At 42.9% G+C, this 22,557-nt stretch overlaps 1 protein-coding gene across 1 annotated transcript in view; it reads right to left on the bottom strand.

Annotated features, from left to right (window-relative positions):
• The window catches only part of LOC137346417 (multidrug and toxin extrusion protein 1-like), a 72,933-nt gene that overhangs the window by 32,611 nt on the left and 17,765 nt on the right, over window positions 1-22,557 (bottom strand). Inside the window, exons 7-11 of the mRNA XM_068009870.1 lie at window positions 13,381-13,423; window positions 9,823-9,867; window positions 7,675-7,772; window positions 5,889-5,986; window positions 5,640-5,753 (exon numbers count right to left, since the gene is read on the bottom strand). Of these exons, the coding sequence (XP_067865971.1) occupies window positions 5,640-5,753; window positions 5,889-5,986; window positions 7,675-7,772; window positions 9,823-9,867; window positions 13,381-13,423 (398 nt within the window). The remainder of the gene's footprint in view (window positions 1-5,639; window positions 5,754-5,888; window positions 5,987-7,674; window positions 7,773-9,822; window positions 9,868-13,380; window positions 13,424-22,557) is intronic.

Genomic DNA, 22,557 nt, shown 5'->3' with positions numbered 1-22,557 from the left:
TCTGCACAGAGCAGTAACATGTTGAGGGATTGAGACAATGTAGAATTATAGAATCTTACAGCACAGAAGGAGACCATTCAGTCTGTTGTGCCTGTGTTGGCCATTTGAAAGAGCTGTCCAATTTAATCCCATCATAAACTGCAAGAGTGAAATGGATACAAGACTATGATATCACCTTCGAAATCTTCTTCTTTGGCCTCCTTATCTCGAGAGACAATGGATACACGCCTGGAGGTGGTCAGTGGTTTGTGAAGCAGCACCTGGAGTGGCTATAAAGGCCAATTCTAGAGTGACAGGTTTGTCCACAGGTGCTGCAGAGAAATTTGTTTGTCGGGGCTGTTGCACAGTTGACTCTCCCCTTGCGCCTCTGTCTTTTTTCCTGCCAACTACTAAGTCTCTTCGACTCGCCACATTTTAGCCCCGTCTTTATGGCTGCCCGCCAGCTCTGGCGAACGCTGGCAACTGACTCCCACGACTTGTGATCACTGTCACAGGATTTCATGTCACGTTTGCAAACGTCTTTAAAGCGGAGACATGGACGACCGGTGGGTCTGAAACCAGTGGCGAGCTCGCTGTCCAATGTGTCTTTGGGGATCCTGCCATCTTCCATGTGGCTCACATGGCCAAGCCATCTCAAGTGCCGCTGACTCAGTAGTGTGTATAAGTTGGGGGTGTTGGCCGCCTCGAGGACTTCTGTGTTGGAGATACGGTCCTGCCACCTGATGCCAAGTATTCTCCGGAGGCAGCGAAGATGGAATGAATTGAGACGTCGCTCTTGGCTGACATATGTTGTCCAGGCCTCGCTGCCATAGAGCAAGGTACTGAGGACACAGGTTTGATACACTTGGACTTTTGTGTTCCGTGTCAGTGCGCCATTTTCCCACACTCTCTTGGCCAGTCTGGACATAGCAGTGGAAGGCTTCCCCATGCGCTTGTTGATTTCTGCATCTAGAGACAGGTTACTGGTGATAGTTGAGCCTAGGTAGGTGAACTCTTGAACCACTTTCAGAGCGTGGTCGCCAATATTGATCGATGGAGCATTTCTGACGTCCTGCCCCATGATGTTCGTTTTCTTGAGGCTGATGGTTAGGCCAAATTCATTGCAGGCAGCCGCAAACCTGTCGATGAGACTCTGCAGGCACTCTTCAGTGTGAGATGTTAAAGCAGCATCGTCAGCAAAGAGGAGTTCCCTGATGAAGACTTTCCGTACTTTGGACTTCGCTCTTAGACGGGCAAGGTTGAACATCCTGCCCCCGATCTTGTGTGGAGGAAAATTCCTTCTTCAGAGGACTTGAACGCATGTGAAAGCAGCAGGGAGAAGAAAATCCCAAAAATAGTGGGTGCGAGAACACAGCCCTGTTTCACGCCACTCAGGATAGGAAAGGGCTCTGATGAGGAGCCACCATGTTGAATTGTGCCTTTCATATTGTCATGGAATGAGGTGATGATACTTAGTAACTTTGGTGGGCATCCAATCTTTTCTAGTAGTCTGAAGAGACCACGTCTGCTGACGAGGTCAAAGGCTTTGGTGAGATCAATGAAAGCAATGTAGAGGGGCATCTGTTGTTCATGGCATTTCTCCTGTATCTGACGAAGGGAGAACAGCATGTCAACGGTCGATCTCTCTGCACAAAAGCCACACTGTGCCTCAGGGTAGACGCGCTCGGCCAGCTTCTGGAGCCTGTGCAGAGCGACTCGAGCAAAGACTTTCCCCACTATGCTGAGCAGGGAGATTCCACGGTAGTTGTTGCAGTCACCGCGGTCACCTTTGTTTTTATAGAGGGTGATGATATTGGCATCGCGCATGTCCTGGGGTACTGCTCCCTCGTCCCAGCACAGACATAGCAGTTCATGTAGTGCTGAGAGTATAGCAGGCTTGGCACTCTTGATTATTTCAGGGGTAATGCTGTCCTTCCCAGGGGCTTTTCCACTGGCTAGAGAATCAATGGCATCACTGAGTTCCGATTTGGTTGGCTGTATGTCCAGCTCATCCATGACTGGTAGAGGCTGGGCTGCATTGAGGGCAGTCTCAGTGACAGCATTCTCCCTGGAGTACAGTTCTAGGTAGTGCTCAACCCAACGGTCCATTTGTTTGTGTTGGTCAGTGATTATGTCCCCTGATTTAGATTTGAGGGGGGCGATCTTCTTGATGGTTGGCCCAAGAGCTCTCCACATACCATCATACATTCCTCTGATGTTTCCGGTGTCTGAGGCCAGCTGAATATGACTGCATAGGTGTTGCCAGTAGTCGTTTGCGCAGCGCTTCTGGCTGTTCTCTGTGCAGTGCTTCAGGCTGCTTTAATTGCTGGGAATGTTAAATCGCTGGGGGCTTTCTTGTAGTTCAACAGTGCAATGCACTTAGCGGCTATGACAGGTTCCAGCTCTTCATTATGAGATAGAAACCAGTCTGCATTTCTCCTCGCACTTTTGCCATCGAAATAATACAATTAATAGTCACACTGATAGAGGTTTACAAAGTTATGAGTGGATGGTGGAGTGGATAGTCAGAAGCTTTTTCCCAGGGTGGAAGAGTCAGTTACTAGGGGACAAAGGTTTAAGGTGCGAGGGGCAAAGTTTTGAGGGGATGTGCAAGGCAAGTTCTTTATACAGAGGGTGTTGAGTGCCTGGAACTTGCTGCCAGGGGAGGTGGTGGAAGCAGATACGATAGCGACGATCAAGAGGCAACTTGACAAATACATGAATAGGATGGGAATAGAGGGATACGGTCCCTGGAAGTGCAGAAGGTTTTAGTTTAGACAGGCATCAAGATCGGCGCAGGCTTGGAGGGCCGAATGGCCTGTTCCTGTGCTGTACTGTTCTTTGTTCTTTGTTCTTTTTGTCTGACTGTTCCTATGGCTTGGTTTGCAAAACATTCCCTGCTGTCTTCCAACTCCCCAACTCCACCCTTCACTCTCTTTTCATTTTATTTAATGTAAAAATTGGTAAAGTGGTCAACAATAAAACAATAGAATTGGAAATGTAAAACCACACAAAAACAATTCTTCACAACAGATGTTAAAGCTCAACTCCTTCCCCTCTTCAACACATTCTGTAGATGAATAGAACTGATCAAGACACTGGGCTGAATTTTAAGAGTGTGCTGCAGTTCACGATGGCGTATTCTAAGAACGGCCTGCATCCTGTGCAGATACGCCGTCCCTGAGCCCCCGTGATATTACATGTGGGGACTCATTTAAATAGAGGGAGCGGACCACCGCCCCCAATGATGTAGAGGGGGTGGTCTCCGCGTCCCTGGCAACAGCCCTTACAAATAAGTTTAATTTTTAAAAGGTACATATGTATGATTTTTAATACATCTAAAAATAAGTGATGGAGACCCTTCCCCAAACCCCCAATGGTCATTTCAGGCAATGAAATGATCATCAGTTGATTATTCAAATACCCGAACTTTGCCCCTCAACCTTCAATCTCGCCCTTCAACCCCACCATTGCCACATCCAATAAAAATTGATTCTCCCGCTCCCCCACCCCACCTGCACTGAAAATTTTATTCCTCCCCCCTCCCCACCAGGTTCTCGCCCGGAACTCCGTACAGAGTTCCGAAGGGGCGCGGAGCACGAATGGCGGCCCTAATATCGGAGTGGGACAGCCGCCACCTGTAGGGATGTTTATTTAAATATTTTAAATGTTCATCTACATATGCTGATGAAGGGCCCGCCACCAGGCGATGGGGGGGGGGGGCCACACCGAGTTCCAGCCACCGCCGGTAATATGTGGCGTGCCCTTCTCAACCTCGCAGGCCGAGGCGGGCCTCTCCCCGCAGCATGTTACCGGCCCCCATGCCACGACCCGCGGCTTCAAGGGGCCGGTAAAATTTAGCCCTCTCAGTACCAAATATCCACTGTATCGATAATCTGTCCCCTCACTGGCTGACTCCAGGGACCCTCGTTTTTCACTCAAAGTCCTTCGATTTCTCAAATAGGTTTTTCAAAATAGGCCAACTTTCAGCCAATGATTCATGAAACTCCTTTCCCGTGTTTCCTACATTACAACAGTGACTTCACTTCAAAAAGTATTTCATTGGAAGTAAAATGCTTTGGGCATCCTGAGGTTGTGAAAGGAGCTATATAAATGCAAGTCTTTCTTTGTGTCTGACATACACTCAGGGCACAGAGTGGAACTAAGTGTATCCTCTAATCAGCTACAGAAACTAAACAGAGAAGGTTATGAAGCAGCAAATGCTGTGAATCTCTGGTTAAGTTTCTGTATGATTTTGAGGAACGGCTTCACCTGGAATGTTGTTCGGTCTCAGACAAACATTCCAAGTGCTATTGCTTCTGAAAAGTTTCATAATTCTGATTCTTAGGACAACCTAGATGTTAGTATTTGATGGAAAATGATTGCTCTTTTTTAGGAAAACTCCATCGGAACATTAACATGAACTGAATTTGGGTGATTAAACTTGGCATCGCTCTTTGCCTTTAGACAGCTAAGCTTGATGTTCTTATCTGTCAAGATTTCATCTCCTCAATACTCTGTTGGGGGCGGGGGGAGAAATAAAGGATGAGTCATTTTTGGCAAAACAAGTTAACCAGGCACCAAACATTGGTAAAGGAAACCAGTCAGGTCCCCGAACAGCAAGAATACATGAATTATTGGATCATATTGTCAACTTACATCAAACATAGATTTTAATGTCTGATGCAGGTCCAGAATTTAGAACATGATGTTACAAAATGAATCTTGATTTGACAAATAGACTCTTGGTGTTTTGGCTTTCCTAATGTGTTTCGTGGGATAAAAACTGCTTCCAGATTTTATGGTAACATGGGCCATTTCCTGTCTCCATCACTTATTTGTTCATGGGATGAAAGCATCTCTGGCAAGGCCGGTATTTGATTGCTATCGCAAATTGACCTTAAGATGGTGGTGGTGAGACGCCCTCTTGAACTGCCGCAGTCCATGTGATGTCAGTACATCCACAGTGCTGTTAGTGAGAGAGTTCCAGGATTTTGACTCAGCAACAGGGATGTGATATAGTTCCAAGTCAGGATGTTATGTTGCTTGGAGGGGAACTTGGAGAAGGTGAGAATGTCACTTGCCACTTATCAGCCTGAATGTTTTCCTGGTCATGCTACATGCAGGCACAGACTGCTTCAGTACTCTTGCTTTAATGATACATTTGTGTGATTTCATAGTTGCTTTTCAATCTTCCGTTTCCTTGGTTATTTGCCTTCTGCTGATTTTGCCATCTTATAATATTACTCTTAAACTATCCCTCAGTGTTTGCTTTGTCTATTGTATGGGGAATTGTGTATTGTGATTTGACTGGAGGGAAGACAATGGGGTAGAAATTAATCTTGTGATGATTGGGGTGAAGGGAGTGATAGTGAATTGGTAGCTCATTTCACACTGCACGGAAAAGACAAACACGTGGATTGACTCTCACACATTTACACAAGCAGCCAAGATGAATTTCTCCCTCAATATTTTCATATTGTGTATGTTTGTGAACCTTTGTAAACCTCATGACCATAGGGCAAAGAGTGGCCTTGCTTATCTGCTTTGAGGGTATCTATTTGGACTACATTTCATTGACTGATCTCTGTCTCCTTCAGCCTCAGTTAACAACAGTGAAAAGGTGTGTGTATATTTTAGTAGTGGGGTAGCTTATTTACCTGCTAGGAAAGTTCCAATATAATATGTCCACCATCCAATACAGAGCATAAACATGCTAGGAATTGCCAGGCTTATAAAGAGGCCCCACTCCTGCAGGCTGTCAGTAGACCATCCTGCACAAAAGAAAAGAGTTACTGGCACAGTATAGAAAGTGTCTGAAAAGCACAGAAGGGGAAAGGAAAGTAGGGCTATTTGGATATTGGCCATTTTATACCAATCTGAAAATTGAAATTGCCCCTGGACTCTACCTGCCCAGGTCCCAACGTACAATTTTTTCCATCGAATGTATGCAAGCAGGAGTAAAGCTTGACAGTACCAGGAAATGACACTGGCAACAGCTGAGCCTCTGAAAAACACCAAGTTCACATTTTAAAGGCAACTTCAAACAATTGTTTTTTTTACAGCATAGAAGACGGCCATTCAAGTCCATGCCAGCTCTCCGTGGAGCAGTCCAGTCATTCCCACACCTGCTTGATCCCCGTAGCACTGCAATTTTATTTCCTTCAAGGGCCCATCCAATTTCCTTTTGAAATCATTGATTGTCTCTGCTTCCACCACCCTCGTGGGCCATGTGTTCCAGGTCAACGGGAGGATATTGAAAGGTGTGAAAGAAATGAGAGACTTTGGAGTGCACATCCGCAGGTCCCTGAAGGTTGCAGGACAGGTTGATAGAGTGATGAAGAAGGTATTTGGAATGTTTTCCTTTATTGGCCGAGGTATAGAATACAAAAGCAGGGATGTAATGCTGGAACTGCATAAAACACTGGTGAGGCAACATCTGGATTGCTGCATCCAGTTCTGGTCACCACATTACCGGAAGGACATAATTGCTCTGGAGAGAGCACAGAGGAGATTTACAAGAATGTTGCCGGGGCTTGAAAGTTGCAGCAAGGAGGAAAGATTGGATCAGCAAGGGTTGTTTTCCTTCGAACAGAGGAGGCTGAGGGGTGACTTAATAGAGATGGACAAAATTATGAGGAGCCTAGATAGAGTGGACAGGAAGGACCTGTTTCCCCTAACGGAGAGGTTAATTCCCAGGGGGCACAGATTTAAGGTGATTGGTAGAAGGATTAGAGGGGACATGAGGAAAACCTTTTACAACCAGAGGGTGATGGGTGTCTGGAATTCACTGCCAGGAATGGTGGTGGGGGCAGAAACCCTCAATTCTTTTAAAAGGCACCTGAAGTGCAGTAACCGGCAAGGCTGTGGAACAGGTACTGGAAGGTGGGACTAGATTGGGCAGCTAGTTTTTTTCGGCCGGCATAGACATGATGGGCTGAATGGCCTCCTTCTGTGCCATAATTTTTCTATGGTTCTATGGTTCATTACTTCTGCACATTCCTCCTGCATTTCCTGCCCAAAACCTGCAATCTGTGTCCCCTTGTTCTTGTACCATCAGTTAATGGCAACAGTTTTTCCTTGTCTAACTTATCTATGCCTGTCATAATCTTGTACACCTCTATCAAATCTCCCCTCAATCTCCTTTGCTCCAGAGAGAACAACCCCAGCTTTCCCAACCTAACCTTGTAAGTAAAATCCCCCAGCTCTGGAGCCATTCTGGTAAATCTCTTCTGCACCCTCTCAAGGTGCCTCATATCCTTCCTAAAATGTGGTGAACTGAACTAGACGCAATATTCTAGTTGAGGCCTAACCAGAGCTTTATAAAGGTTCAGCATAACTTCCCTGCTTTTGTATTCAGTGTCTCTATTTATGAAGCCCAATATCCCATATGCTTTGCTAATCACTCTCTCAGTATGTCCTGCCACCTTCAAAGATCTATGCAATTGCACCCACGGTCACTGTTCCTGCATACTCTTTAGAACTGCACCATTAAGTCTATATTACCTCTCCCTAACCCTTCTGCCAAAATGCATCACCTCACAATTCTCTGTATTAAAATCCATTTGCCACTTATCTGCCCATTCTGCTAGCCTATCTATGTCCTGTTGCAGGTTGTTGTTTGGGTTGTTTGTTTTCTGTGAACGTTTCATTAATAGATATTTTATCATTTTTTAAAATTTGTTTGCTACTTACGGCACTCCCAGCATCAGCACAAAGAGGAAGAGATAATTGATGACTGCATTCAAGATGTTGGCTATGAAACCAGTGAAAAGCTGAGGCAAGATGATCCCCTGAGGTGGGAACAAAACAATAAAGTTGGGATTGCCATTCAATAAACCAACAGTGTGTGTGGCATGGTGCCAGTATAGCGGGAAGGTAGGGTACAACTGTTCTCCCAATGGCCATGTTTAGGGTACAATGTACCCCTGATCTAAGAGGATCCCTTTTCCTTCACTTTGATCAGGCTCATTGCTGGAACTTGCCTGTTTCTAGGTGCCCACTACTCACATACGTTAGCAAATTCAAATTCCCTGTGTTCTCGGGAACAACCCTATCTACCATTGAGTTTCCCCAGAGTGCAGGAGATTTGAATTGACTGGTTTCAGTCAATAGCCTCTGACCACTTAACCATTCTCCCGATGCTGTCATTCCACCCACTCTGAGTTGAATTCACCAATAAAACAATCTATAAATATGGGAAGCTAGGGGTTCCTTCTTTGAGATCTTGCTTCCTAATGAATATGTGCATGTTTGTGAGTGTGTGCAATAGCATTACCAACTGGGAGTATATCAGCAATATCTTAGAAGTAACCAGTAACCAGGAGCTGAGTCTAAGCCAGCCATATCAAGACCATGATTACAAGGCAGGATGGATACTGAGTACTCTACAATGAGTGGCTCACCTCCCGATCCCTCAAAGCCTCTCCACAATCTCGAAGTCATGAAACTGCTGGAATATAGAAACTGATGAAGTTTGAATTGCTGTATTGGTGCCCCTAGACTCAGTATCCACTCCCTCTGCCACTGGCGCACTGTGACTGTGGCTGCAGTATCTACTATCTACAGGACGCACTGCAGATTCACACCCAGTTTCCCTTTGACAGGATATCACCCACCGATGGTCATAACTCTACCGTTAAAACAAAACAAAAGCAACAATGTCATGGGAACGCCATCATGTGCAGGTTCTCTCCTGTCCCAAACCATCCCAACTTGGACATTTGTTGCTGCTTCTCCATTGTCCTGGGTCATTATCCTGGAATTTCCTAACTCCCATCAGGGGAGCACTAGGACTACACGAACTGCAGTTGTTCAGGAAGAAGACGCGCCATCACCTTCTCGAGGCAAATAAGGATGAACAATAAATGTGGCTTTTCCAGCACTGTACACATCCTGAGAACAAACTGAAAGGGTGGACATCACTCCACTGGGGTAAGTGAGAATCTAAGTGCCAGCGTGAAGGTGCTGTCTCTCAGCATTTTGCTGGGGAGCAATATACTGTCAGTAATAAAAACTGACATGATGGTAATTTTCACATTCACAGACTGGGTGATAATCTGGTAAAGCAGCTCGCCTGCCCATTGTCAAAGCCACACGATTTTGTCCCTGTGATTTTAATGGCATGAAAATTAGACGGATTCTACATTGGCCGATCGTCTCCACCAGATTACAGTCCAGGTAATGAAGGTAGATATTACCCTCACTTGATCCCTTTGGTCTGAGAAACCAGTTTCATTTATTTAGCTACAAGGAGTAGTTGAGGTGAATGGTAAAGATGTATTTAAGGAGAAACTGGATAATCACATGAGGGGAAAAGGAATAAAAGGATATGTGATGTGGTTAGCTGAAGAAGGCTGGGAGGAGGTTGGTGTAGAGCACAAGACCAGTGTGGATCTGTTGGGCTAAATGGCCTGTTTCTGTGCTGTAAAGGCTTTGTAATTGTAGCCACTTTTTCCAAATATTATGAATCTTCTGCCTGATTGCATTGCCCTTTCATATGAAGGAAATGAAACCGAAGACTTGTAAATATATCTTACCGCAATAATTATTAAAGTAATTTAACGCTCACTCCAAAACTCAGTGTCCGCCGTTGGTGGCCGTGCCTTCAGCTGCCGAGGCCCTGAGCTCTGGAATCACCTTTATAAACATCTCTGCCTCTACCTCACCTTCCTTCATTAAGATCCTCTAACCTCTTTGACCTGATCTTTTGGTCCTCTGCTTAAAAATGTTTTTATGTGGCTCGGTGTCATATTTTGTTTTATAATGCCTTGTGAAGTGCCATGGGACATTCTAGCACATTAAAGCTGCCATATAAATGCAAGTTATTGTTGTTAACTTTACCTGATTCTGAAGGTATTTGAGCTCTACAATATAGAGAAATGTTGCCTGAGAAAGAATACAGAAAATGGTTAGCAGCAGATAATGTATTAAGAAAGTTACATTAATAATTCTGACATGCTCAGTAAAGACATCTCATATTCCTAACTTTTAAGATACAAATGTTATTCAATGTGGACTCCTTGAAATTGTCCACTTTTTTAAACGGATAGGTCAATGTGCTGCAAAGATGGCCACTGAAAGTCAGATGACCTGGCCTGTGTATTCAAAATCTGCCTCACTGTCTTGAAAGGTCACAAGGTTACCTTCCAGACAAATATTCTGACACCATCAAGAGACATTCCTGAATTGAATGGGTTATTCTGAAGCAAAGAAGGTCTGAAGTAGCTATACTTATCCAGACATCAATAGATAACCATGGATTCCACATCCTAGTCCATTGTCTGGTCACTCCAGGGGAGAAGGTCATGTGTCAACTAACAGAAATGCTAATGTGATGGATTTTTACCTTAAAAGGTAGCCCGTTGGAGAAAGCATCATAGAAAGCAGTCCAGCAAGAGGCTGTGGAAAGAGATGCAGCCTAAACAAGGAAGACGCCCTGCTGATAATTCGACACTTCATCTTGAGTGTCTTGGGTTACAGGAAGATATAGACGGGATGGTCAAATGGGCAGAAAAGTGGCAGATGGAATTTAACCCTGAAAAGTGTGAGGTGATACATTTTGGAAGGAGTAATGTGACACGGGAGTATTCAATGAATGGCCTGACACTGGGAAGTTCTGAGGAACAAAGGGACCTTGGCGTGTTTGTCCATAGATCTCTGAAGGCAGAAGGGCAGGTTAATAGGGTTATGATAAGGCATATGGGACACTTGCCTTTATCAATCGAGGCATAGATTACAAAAGCAGGGAGGTCATGTTGGAGTTGTATAGAACTTTGGTAAGACCACAGCTGGAGTACTGTGGGCAATTCTGGTCGCCACATTAAAGGAAGGATGTGATTGTACTGGAGGGGGTGCAGAGGTGATTCACCAGGATGGTGCCTGGGATGAAACATTTAAGCTATGAAGAGAGGTTGGATAGGCTTGGGTTGTTTTTGCTGGAGCAGAGAAGACTGAGAGGTGACCTGATTGAGGTGTACCAGATTATGAGGGGCATGGACAGGGTGGATAGGGAGCAACTGTTCCCCTTAGTTGAAGGGTCAGTTACGAGGGGACACAAGTTTAAGGTGAGGGGCAGTAGGTTTAAGGGGGATTTGAGGAAGAACTTTTTTACCCAGAGGATGGTGACGGTCTGGAATGCCCTGCCTGGGAGGGTGATAGAGGCGAGTTGCCTCACATCCGTTAAAAAGTACCTGGATGAACACTTGGCATGTCATAACATTCAAGGCTATGGGACAAGTGCTGGCAAATGGGATTCGGTAGACAGGTCAGGTTTCTTTCATGCATCGATGCAGACTCGATTGCCCGAAGGGCCTCTTCTGCACTATATTAATCTGTGATTCTGTGTGATTCTGTGATCTTGCTGCAGCAAAGAACTTAAAGTGACCACCACCTCCAGCCTGAAGTCTTAATCACCAGAATTCTAGAACACCTCAACAAGTTTAAGACTACAAACACCCAGGCCTGCACCTTTAAAGAAGACTGTCCTCCTTTGACGATTCAACAAGTTTCCAATGAACCACGAATATCTACCTCACTTTAAACCATTTACCCTTCTCCTCTCTATCTATCTATTCTCGTGTATACATGTGTGAATGAATGGACTGAATTTTCTTCTCCCACCACTGGGAGCTACAGCCCGCATGTGAAAGCTGCGTACCGCCATGCCATGTGACCTACCACGTGGCAGCCCAACATAATATGCCGGTTGGGCCGTCCCGTTTCCCCTCCCCCACCCTAATCAAGTGGAGGGGTGGGCTCTGCGATGCCAGCAATGGCATTTTCCAAGGGCAGCCAGCACTGCTGCTGCATTTAAATTTTTAAAGCCCGACACCCGCAATACACCGCAAAATAAACTATCGCCCCTTCCCCCCAATAACACTTACATCTATTAGTTGCCTTCTGCCCCCAACCCCCACTTCCCTGGAAGAATTGAGGTGAACAGTGGGAACTACCTACACCCTTTTAATACTTGTCTGTAACAATTCCCTCAAAGGTTTGACCCAGACCTGCATTGGGATTAAGTTCAACCTGACTGCAGACCATTTACACAGGTCCTCTATGACCCAAGCTATAGCTGCATAGAACTTTAAAAGTCTGAGCACTGGATAACCATATCAGCTGTGGCTCAATTTGTAGTAAACTCTCTTTTGACTCAGAAGGTTGTGCATTCAAATCCCTCAAAAATCTACGCCGACAGTTATTGTGCAGGGAGTGCTGCACTGTTAGAGGTGCTGTTTTTCAGATGACTCGCTAAAATGTGACCCTGTAGTTCTGTCATGTGAACATCAAAGATTTTGAAATGCAGTGGAGTTGTACCTGATGTCCTGACTAATATTTATCTCTCAATCAACATCACATAAAAAACAGATTATCCGGTTATGTGTCGCATTGCTGTTTCTGGGGGTTTGTTGTTGCAAATTGACTCCTGTGTTTCCTACATTACAACAGTGACTACAATTCACTACTTAACTGCCTGTAAAGTGATTTGGGATGTCCTGAGGTCATGAAAGGTATATAAATGCAAGTCTTTCTTTTGAGATTTAAGGGTACCAAGTGTTGTATGATTGACTTAAGAGTGATGTCTCCTTAAGATCTCAGTATGCTAATGAGCTGAGTACCAGGATGCAGTCATGTTACTACAAGCCAGAGCCATTCTGCAACTGTAACACCCAGAAGGTTCTGTAAATAGTTTGCTCTGTTCTGTATATAATAGTTAAGAAACCTGTTTGAGATCTTCAGCAGGAAGACTCCACACATCTCATTTATGTTGCATCAGACAACATAAAGAACTCATTACACCAAGAAGCTCCCCCATTGACTAAGTAGGTAAATGCACCAGCCATTCTGTAAGTGACTCAATTCAGAGAGCTGAGCATTGAGCAGGAACAAAGAAGCACCTGAGACACTGTTATTGGCCTCAACAATCCTGGGCAATGAGGTTACGGAATGAGCCATTCTTGATAAACTGTTCGTTATCATGGAAAATTTGTGTGGTCTGTGTGTTTGTGTCAGATTGTGTTTGTTAGATTCACCTGTGATGCTCTTTATGTTCAGACAGTTTCCAATTATCACTCTTCAGCTCTCATCGAGGGAACAGTAACTAGGTTAAGGTATTGGAACTCTGCTGGCACCTGCCTTTGGATTGTTCATGACTTCTTCCAGTATCTAAATATGGGGCACTGAGTCCTTTTAGTTCCCAGTTGAGATCAGCATCAGCACAGACTGGGGATCATCCTGATCGGTATAGCTTGATGGATGGTACATTAACCCAGTTAGTCACAGGGAGCTCCAGTGTGATCTTTTGGATTCTTTTGGTCTGTTCATACTTCAGGTAACTATGGACTTCAGTTTTTGAACAAACTATGTGTGTGTGTGTGCAATCTATAATAATTTACTTACAGGAAGACCAGGAATAAATATCTTCACGTAGAGTTGTGTTAACCTGCAAGAAAAATAGAACATGCAAATTAGGAGCAGGAGTAGGCCACTCGGCCCTTCGAGCCTGCTCCGCCATTCAATAAGTACATGGCTGAACATTTCCACCTGGCCCTGATAACCTTCCACCCTCTTACTTATCAAGAACCTATCTACCTCTGCCTTAAAAATATTCAAAGACTCTGCTTCCACTGCCTTTTGAGGAAGAGAATTCCAAAGACTCACGACCGTCTGAGAGAAAAAGATTCTCCTCATCTCTGACTTAAATGGGCTAACCCTTATTTTTAAACAGTGACCCCCTAGTTCTCGATTCTCCAAGAAGGGGAAACATCCTTTCCACATCCACCCTGTCAAGACCCCTCAGGATCTTATATGTTTCAATCAAGTCTTCTTACTCTTCTAAATTCCAGTAGATACAAGCCTAGCCTGTCCAATCTTTCCTTGTAAGACAGCCTGACCATTCCAGGTGTTAGTCTGGTAAACCTTCTCTGAATTGCCTCCAACACATTTACATCATTCCTTAAATAAGGAGACTAGTACTGTACACAGGACTCCAGATGTGGTCTCACCAATTCCCTGTATAACTGAAGCATAACCTCCCTACTTGTGTATTCAATTCCCCTCGCAATAAATGATAACATTCTATTAGCTTTCCTAATTACATGCTGTACCAGCATCGTAACCTTTTATGATTCACGCACTAGGACAACCAGATCCCTCTGCATCTCAGAGCTCTGGAATATCTCACCATTTAGATAATATGCTTCTTTTTTATTCTTCCTGCCAAAGTGGACAATTTCACACTTCCCCACATTATACTCCATTTTCTAGGTCTTTGTCCACTCACTTTATCCTTTTGTCCTCTTCACAAGTTACTTTCCTACCTATCTTTGTGTCATCAGCAAACTTAGCAACCATTCCTTCGGTCCCTTCATCTAAGTCATTTATGTAAATTGTAAAAAGTTAAGGCCCCAGCACAGATCCCATGGCACACCACTCATTACATCTTGCCAACCAGAAAATGACCCATTTATGCCTACTCCTGTTTCCTGTTAGCTAACTGATCTTCAATCCATGCCAATATGTTACTCCCTACACCATGAGCTTTTATTTTCTGCAATAACCTTTGATGTGGCACCTTATCAACTGCCTTCTGGAATTCTGAGTACAATACATCCACCGATTCCCCTTTATCCACAGCATATGTAACTCCCTCAAAGAACTCCAATAAATTGGTAAAACATGATTTCCCCTTCATAAAACCTTGTTGACTCTGCCTGATTACCTTGAATTTTTCTAAATGCCCTGCTAATAATAGCTTCTAATATTTTCCCTAAAACAGATGTAAAGCTAACTGGCCTGTAGGTTCCTACTTTCTGTCTCCCTCCGTTTTTGAATAAAGGAATTACATTTGCTATTTTCCAATCTAACGGAACCTTCCCCAAATCTAGGGAATTTTGGAAAATTAAAACTAATGCATCAACTATCTCACTAGCCACTTCTTTTAACCCTGGGATGAAGTCTATCAGGACCTAGGGACTTGTCAGCCTGCAGCTCCAACAATTTGTTCAGTACCACTTCCCTGGTGATTGTAATTTTCTTGAGTTAGTCCCTCCATTCCATTTCCTGACTTACAGCTAACACTGGGATGTTACTTGTATCCTCCATAGTGAAGACCGATGCAAAATATCTGTTCAATTCATCTCCTTATTATCCATTGTTAATTCCCCAGACTCACTTTCTATAGGACCAATGCACACTTTGTTAACCCTCTTCTTTTTTCAGTATCTATAGAAACTCTTACTATCTGTCTTTATATTTCCAGCCCGCTTTCTCTCATACTCTAATTTTACCTTCCTTATCAATCTTTTAGTCATTCTTTGCTTTTTTAATATATTCTGTCCAATCCTCTGACCTGCCGCCCATCTTTGTAGCAATTATAGGTTTTCTTTTTAAGTTTGTTAGTCAGTTAGTTAGTGAGAGATACAGCACTGAAACAGGCCCTTCGGCCCACCGAGTCTGTGCTGACCATCAACCACCCATTTATACTAATCCTACAATAATCCCATATTCCTACCACATCCCCACCTGTCACTATATTTCCCTACCACCTACCTATACTAGGGACAATTTATAATGGCCAATTTACCTATCAACCTGCAAGTCTTTTGGCATGTGGGAGGAAACCGGAGCACCCGGAGGAAACCCACGCAGACACAGGGAGAACTTGCAAACTCCACACAGGCAGTACCCAGAATTGAACCCGGGTCGCTGGAGATGTGAGGCTGAGGTGCTAACCACTGCGCCACTGTTCCGCGATCTTTAACTGTTTTAGTTAACCACGGATGGCAGGTCCCACCCTTGGAATTTTTCTTTTGCTCATTGAAATGTATCCATTCTGTGTATTCTGAAGTATCCCCTTAAATGTCTGCCATTGCATCCCTATTGACCTATCCCTTAACCTGATTTGCAAGTTCACTTTAGCTAGCTCTGCTTTCATGCCCTCATAATTGTCCTTATTCAAGTTTAAAATACTCATCTTGGACCCACTCTCCTCTCCCTCAAACTGAATGTAAAATTCAATCATATTATGATTGCTGCTACCTGGGGGCGCCTCAACTATGAGGTCATTTATTAATTCTATCTTGTTGCACAACACCAGGTCTAGTGTAGCCTTGCTGTCTGGTTGGCTCCAGATCATATTGTTCCAAGAAATTATCCTGAAAATATTCTATGTACTCCTTATGTTGGCTACCTCTGCCCATCTGATTTTTCCAGTCTATATGTAGATTAATTATCGCTTTACCTTTTATGACAAGCTGCCATTATTTCTCCCTTTATACCCCGTCCTAAAGTCTGGTTAATGTTAGGTGCCTGTACACCATTCCCACAATCTTCTTGCCGATATGATTTCTCATCTCTACCCAAACTGCTTCTACATTCTGGTCTCCTGAACTTAGGTCATCCCTCTCTATTGCGCTAATACCATCATTAATAACAGAGCTACCCCTCCACCTTTTCTGAGCTTCCTGTCCTTCCTAAATATCATGTATCCTTCAATATTCAGGTTCCAATCTATGTCATTCTGCAGCCATGTCTCTGCAAAGATGATGCTGGTAACAAGAGGAAAACCATGAAACGTCACTATCTGATCATAAGAATATAAAAAATAGGAGCAGGAACAGGTCATAAAGCCCCTCGAGCCTGCTCTCCATTCAAAAAGTTCATGGCTGATATTGACCTCAATTTCACTTTCCTTCCCAATTCCCATGTCTGTTAATTCTCCTTGAGTCCAAAAATCTATCAATCTCAGCCTCGATTAGACACAACAACTGAGCATCCACAGCCTTCTGGGGGAGAGAATTCCAAAGATTCTTAAGCCCCTGAGAGAAGACATTTCTCCTCATCTCATTCCTAAATGAATCAAAGATAAACTCAAATTGAAGTAGCAAAGACTTGCAGCACAGTAAGTACCAACATCCTGTGCCCCAGCAATGAAGGCAGCAAGTTAGATCTGCCACATAGCGGAGTCTCAGGCAGGTTTCACTGGGAGACACAATATAAGAAGGGAAAGAACATATCATAGAGATGGTCACCCCAGGCAACACTAATGTTTCTACTCATATCTAGTCTAGTAAAACAATGATACAGGCATGAAATCAACCATCATTGTACTGCCTCATTTACATATGTCAGGGACCAGATGTCTCTTGTATTCAACTGCCCAGGACACCTGGAAAACTGCCTTTACCAATATGGCTGTTGTATTGTTCTGCATGTTTATCCATCATATCACATCAACCACTACTGCCCTGCAGTCTGTATACCAAACAAACATGGTATCATTTCATGTAAAGATGTGTAAAATATAAGAGATCCACACTCCAGTATCTGTGTCAAAAAGTCTCATTATTTCAGAGCTCTGGGAACCACAATACATAACATGGTAGCATCAAGGTGTTTGTAAGTAGAACTCAAACTGTATGAGTGATGTAAATGCTGAACTTGATCCTGGAAAAAACAAGATGTCTGCCGCCACAGCAATAAATGCGCAGTTCCAACCATGATGATTTGGGAGGCTGACAACATCGTGGAGGCATTTGTAAAGTTGAAGCAAAAGTGAAAATTGACACTCAGTAATTTTCTGAAAGGCACGTGTGAAGAGGAAAAGGTGAGCTGCATCCTTTTGAGGACATACAGGAGAGAAAGGATTAGTCTTTTCAATATTTGGGAAATGAGTAATCACGACAGTAAAAACCCAGACAAGATTTTTGAGAAATTCAGTAAACTTCTTCAGCCAAAGTCAAACCATCAGATCCTCCGTTATGAATTTCAGAGCTTGGAACAGGAACAAAGTGAACCTGTTGAAAATTACTTCACAAGATTGAGAAACATAGCCAGCAGGTGTAAATTCAAGGATAAAAGCCTGGTGGATCAGCTCATTTGGGGTTCTGCACACTCTGATGCACAAAAAGTTCTAATTGGAAAAGGACAAACTGACAATATCACAGGCTGTCGACACTGCCAAAGCACATGAAGCCACGAGTAGACAGATGAAGACATTGATTACCCAAACAGCTCGCATTCAGTTTAGTCAAGAGAAAGGAAACAGGGCTGATGTAGTGAAACAGCAACAAAGTAAGGCACACCAGAGAGCGAGAAAGATATGCAAGAGATGAGGATGACGACATGAGTTCGCAGACAGAGAGAAATGTCCCGCACACAGATCAAACTGCAGAGCTTTTGGAAAGCCCAATCACTGGAAGAAAATGTGCAGGATGGTACAAATTCCTGCATCTACCTTTAGGCCTTAAAGTGAGCCAGGATGTGTTTAGCAGAAAATAGAAGAGCCATATCGGAGCTACAAAGCAGCAATCGGTTTAGTTGATGATATCGAGATCTATGGTGTAGATGATAAATGCCAACTACCACTTACATGAAGCCATGGAGAATGAAGTGATTTATGACTTCAACCCCTTATAGGGACTAAACCAAATTGGGAGTACATCCCTACGAATCTCCTTTAATTAAGTTCAAACCAGACAAATTCTTATAGACACTTATTTGGGTCCAAATAATTGTGCTAGCTTTCCCTCAAAGAAAGAAAACTAACAGAGAATATTACCAACTTTCGGATAGCCTATATTTAACAATTATGGCTGAGTCACAAATATCCCAGATATTGTTAGGGTCTGGGAAACTCTCTTCAATATGTATCTCCCCACCTAAACAGACACAGAGATGAGGTTCTTATACTTGTGCACAGAATGCTACATGAGACAAATTACTAACTTTTATGTATTTATTAAAGAATATAACATGCAATACGCTTTTAAGTATATCACAATATTAAATATTACTAAGATGTAACACATAGAATCCAAAAGTTTAACCTTGCTAATGTTACAGCAAAATATTGTAGAATGTCCATCAAAATTTAAAGTAAACTTTTACCTTAAATTCCCCGAGTAAGCCACAGTGTGAGAAGTATTGTTTGAGGAATTCAACACTTCTAATATTTGCTTCAAATACCCTCATGTTTATGCTGTTTCTCAGGTATCAGTTGACCTTTTATAGGTGTTACCTTTCTGTGTGTGTTTTTCTTACTTTCAAGATCCATATTTAGTAGTATCATTAACGAACATCTGCACTTAATGTTTTACTAGAAACCCCTGCTCTTGAAAATGTGAGCATTTATCTGGTCAAAATATTTATAATTGTTTTTACTTGACCTCTTGTTCCTGTAAGCACTATTCCATTTTATTGTTTTTATTATCTATAATTGTGTTTTATGCTAGGTTGAACCATCTTTGTGGGTCAATCTGCCTACATTTACCAACACCGTCAATTAATTACATTTATGGCTACCTTTTACTGATGTCACACAGGATATTTCAATGTGTGTGTTTATCCTCCAAATCCCTGGCAACAGAGACACTGAAATTAATTTCCCAATTTAAGAATTGTTTCTGGTTCATATTCTATTGTAACAGGGACCTTGATTTTTTTTTACTCTACCTTCTTAAAGGGGATTATCAGCAAGTCATGAAAACTGACCATTTATTCAATCTTTAGTTCTAAAAGGTATAATATATTAGCTATATCTAAATTCTACCCAATTAAGCCTATTATACCTATATTCCATCACAAGAGAACCAGAAAATATGGGATCAAGCTAAACGCAGGCAAATGCATTGTAAAGGTGACAAAATGCCGGTTCTTTGGAATGGTTTACACACCTGATGGAGTCAAGTCAAGTCCTGAAAAAGTTACAGCTATCTCTGAGATGAAAGCTCTAAGAGTCAAGAAAGAGCTGAGAAGTTTCCTTGGCTTGATCCAGTACATGAGCTCTTTCATACCTCACATGTCAGAGCACACAGAAAACCTATGAGAGCTGATGAGAGAAGGTGTTGAGTAACAGTGGTCAGAGACACATGAGAGGAGTTTCAGTGAACTCAAAGTAGTAATATGCAAGGAGACAAGTCTGTCATACGACAACAGGGCGAAACCTGTCACTCTACAAGTAGATGCTTCGACAAAAGGACTGGGAGGGACCCAGGTACAAGAAGGAAAGCCAATAACATTCACAGCCAAAACTCTATCAGCTGAAATCAGATATGCCAACAGAGAAAGAGACCTTTTGACAGTGCTGTACAGATGTGAGAAAGTCCATGCATATCTCTATGGGAGAAAATACACAGTGGAGAGTGATCATCATCCACTAGAATAGATTGTTATAACTGAGGCAGGAGCAATTCAGTCCCATCTTTCCACAGATCACAGCATATTAGTAAAGTCTTCCCACCCAACCAGAAAACAGAAAAATAAACAATCTCGTCACCCCCAGAATAAAACAGACCAAACCAGGTATCTTTAGACAACAACAAATTAACTATTTATTAAATGCTAAATCTTAAACACTATTAAGATAAACCTAAATCTGAAGACCTTATAACTTCTATTTTAACCTAACTCCCCATTCACATACATACACTCAAAAGTCATGGTTAACCGGTTTCCTTTTTTAAAAAAAGTTTTAAAAATGCACTTTTTAAGAATAAATAAATAACCGGCATTTAAGTCTTTGTGGGTTGCATTCCTGATGGGTAAGATCTTATAATGTGAAAACAATTAAATGCCACTCAAATTCTCCATGCGGATTTGATGACACAGTCTCTTAGTAGATCGGCATTCAAAACACTTTGGCTGCAGCAGATATCAAACAGTTCTTTCAATGATGAGCACAGCAATAGGCCTACTTGAATTTTAAAACCAACAGTCTCCCAGTTAAAACTTTACTTCAGCAATACAAATGGTCTCTTCAGAAAGTTATTTCCTCCTGAGGCAATTAACTTGGCCTGTAGCTCCTTGTAGAATTTTTGCTGAGAGAAATAGACAGCTCTTTTCTTCAGTAGCATGCTTCACTAGTGAGTCTTTCAAAACTAGTTTTAGCTGTTTATTTTACACACAGTTAAATTGTTATAGTCCACCATGTGACTTCTCTCTCCTGCCATTGACTTGGTAACAAGTGCAGCTGGCATACTGTGCCTCAGAAATCCAAAAGCTTCTCTCTCTGTCTTAAAGGTGCGCTGTTTTAAGAGTCTTAAAGGCAGACTGATTCAAACAGAGGAGAAAATAAAAACAAAAATATGTGTGGAGCACCAGCAAGGTAACAAAGGCTACTTTTGAGACTTCAGAGTTACAATCTCACTGGGAGCTGACTTATTCACGCACAACCAATAATGGTATCTTACAGAAGCAAACTATTATTCAAAGTTCCCATTCATCAGAAAGGTAAAAGATTTGAGAGCTACAACAATCACCATAGCAGTAAAAGTCCTGTTTACTAAGCAAGGGATTCCAGACAGGATGTTATGTGATAATGGAACCTAATTCACCTCCAGAAAGTTTAAGGGGTTTGCTGAACAATATGGATTCAGCATCATAATGACATCACCACATTACAGAAGAAGACACGGTTTTATCGAAAGATATGTCCAGACAGTCAAGAAGACCCTCATAAAATGCCGATAGACAAAGAAAGACCCAAACCTTGCCTTATTGTCACTCTGAGCTACATCTCTCAAGACCAACATGAAATCCTGCAGAGCTACTGAATGGTGGAAAATGCAAGACAAATCTACCAAGCAAGATGCATCCTCCAAATGACCATGAGGAAGTAAGACGATAAATCACTGAGGCACAGGTAGAAGGATGTCAGCACTTCAGCAAACATGCCAATTCATTGCCTGAGCTGTTGAGGGGACAAATTGTGCACATACAAGATCTGATCCCGAAAACCTTGAACCCAGCAAAAGTTGTTGGTAAAGCTGAGACTCCAAGATTATCGATCATCATCGAGACTGAAACCAGTAAGCAGATGAGAAGGAATTGAATTCATATTTGGCCTACACCAGAACTGGTAAAGCAGAAAAGATCATCAGCAACATGACCAACTAGTGACACAACATCAACAACATCACCAACATGAAGCATAACTTCGACAACACCAGGAACAATACACACAACACTGCCAGGACAGAGGTCAACTAATTGCAGATAGGGATGACGACAACCAAATCCACGAGATGGAGGCACAACATCTTACCACCAGAACAATATCGCAAATAATGCTTTGAAAGAAAATGAGCCATGGAAGAGTTTCAATGTGTTCAGAATTACACATTTAATCATAATAGTTGATTGTAAATTTTCTATTGCAGCCAGAAAAAGAATCATGTTTGGAAAATTGTTCCGGCAGCGGTCCGCCATGGAGGGCCCAGCCTGACCCTCACGGTGGCAGCAGGCTCAATGACGGCTCCTCCCCCACACCACCGCTGCTGGGTGAGGGGAACAGCATTTCAATATTTAAATGAATGACATGAATAAATGTTTAAAAAAACTTACCCGAAATCTTCCAGGTCCACTATAATCTTTGAGACGGCAGCTGGCACTCCCACGTCTTCAATTCCCTGCCTGGGGAAAGCCAGTTTGACACTGGTGGGGAGGGGGACGGTGTTAAGAATTTCAGTGCAGGGGGGTGGGGTGCATGACGGGATCAAATAAAAGCAATGGGTGTAGGGAATGGTGAGAAGAGGTGAACTTTAAACTTTGTGCAGTCTGGGGAGGGGAAGGTCAGAT

The sequence above is a fragment of the Heterodontus francisci genome, chromosome 30, assembly GCF_036365525.1.
Source record: "Heterodontus francisci isolate sHetFra1 chromosome 30, sHetFra1.hap1, whole genome shotgun sequence".
Taxonomy (NCBI): Eukaryota; Metazoa; Chordata; class Chondrichthyes; order Heterodontiformes; family Heterodontidae; genus Heterodontus; species Heterodontus francisci.
The sequence above is the reverse complement of the archived record's forward strand: the minus strand, read 5'-3'. Positions and strand labels throughout refer to the sequence as shown.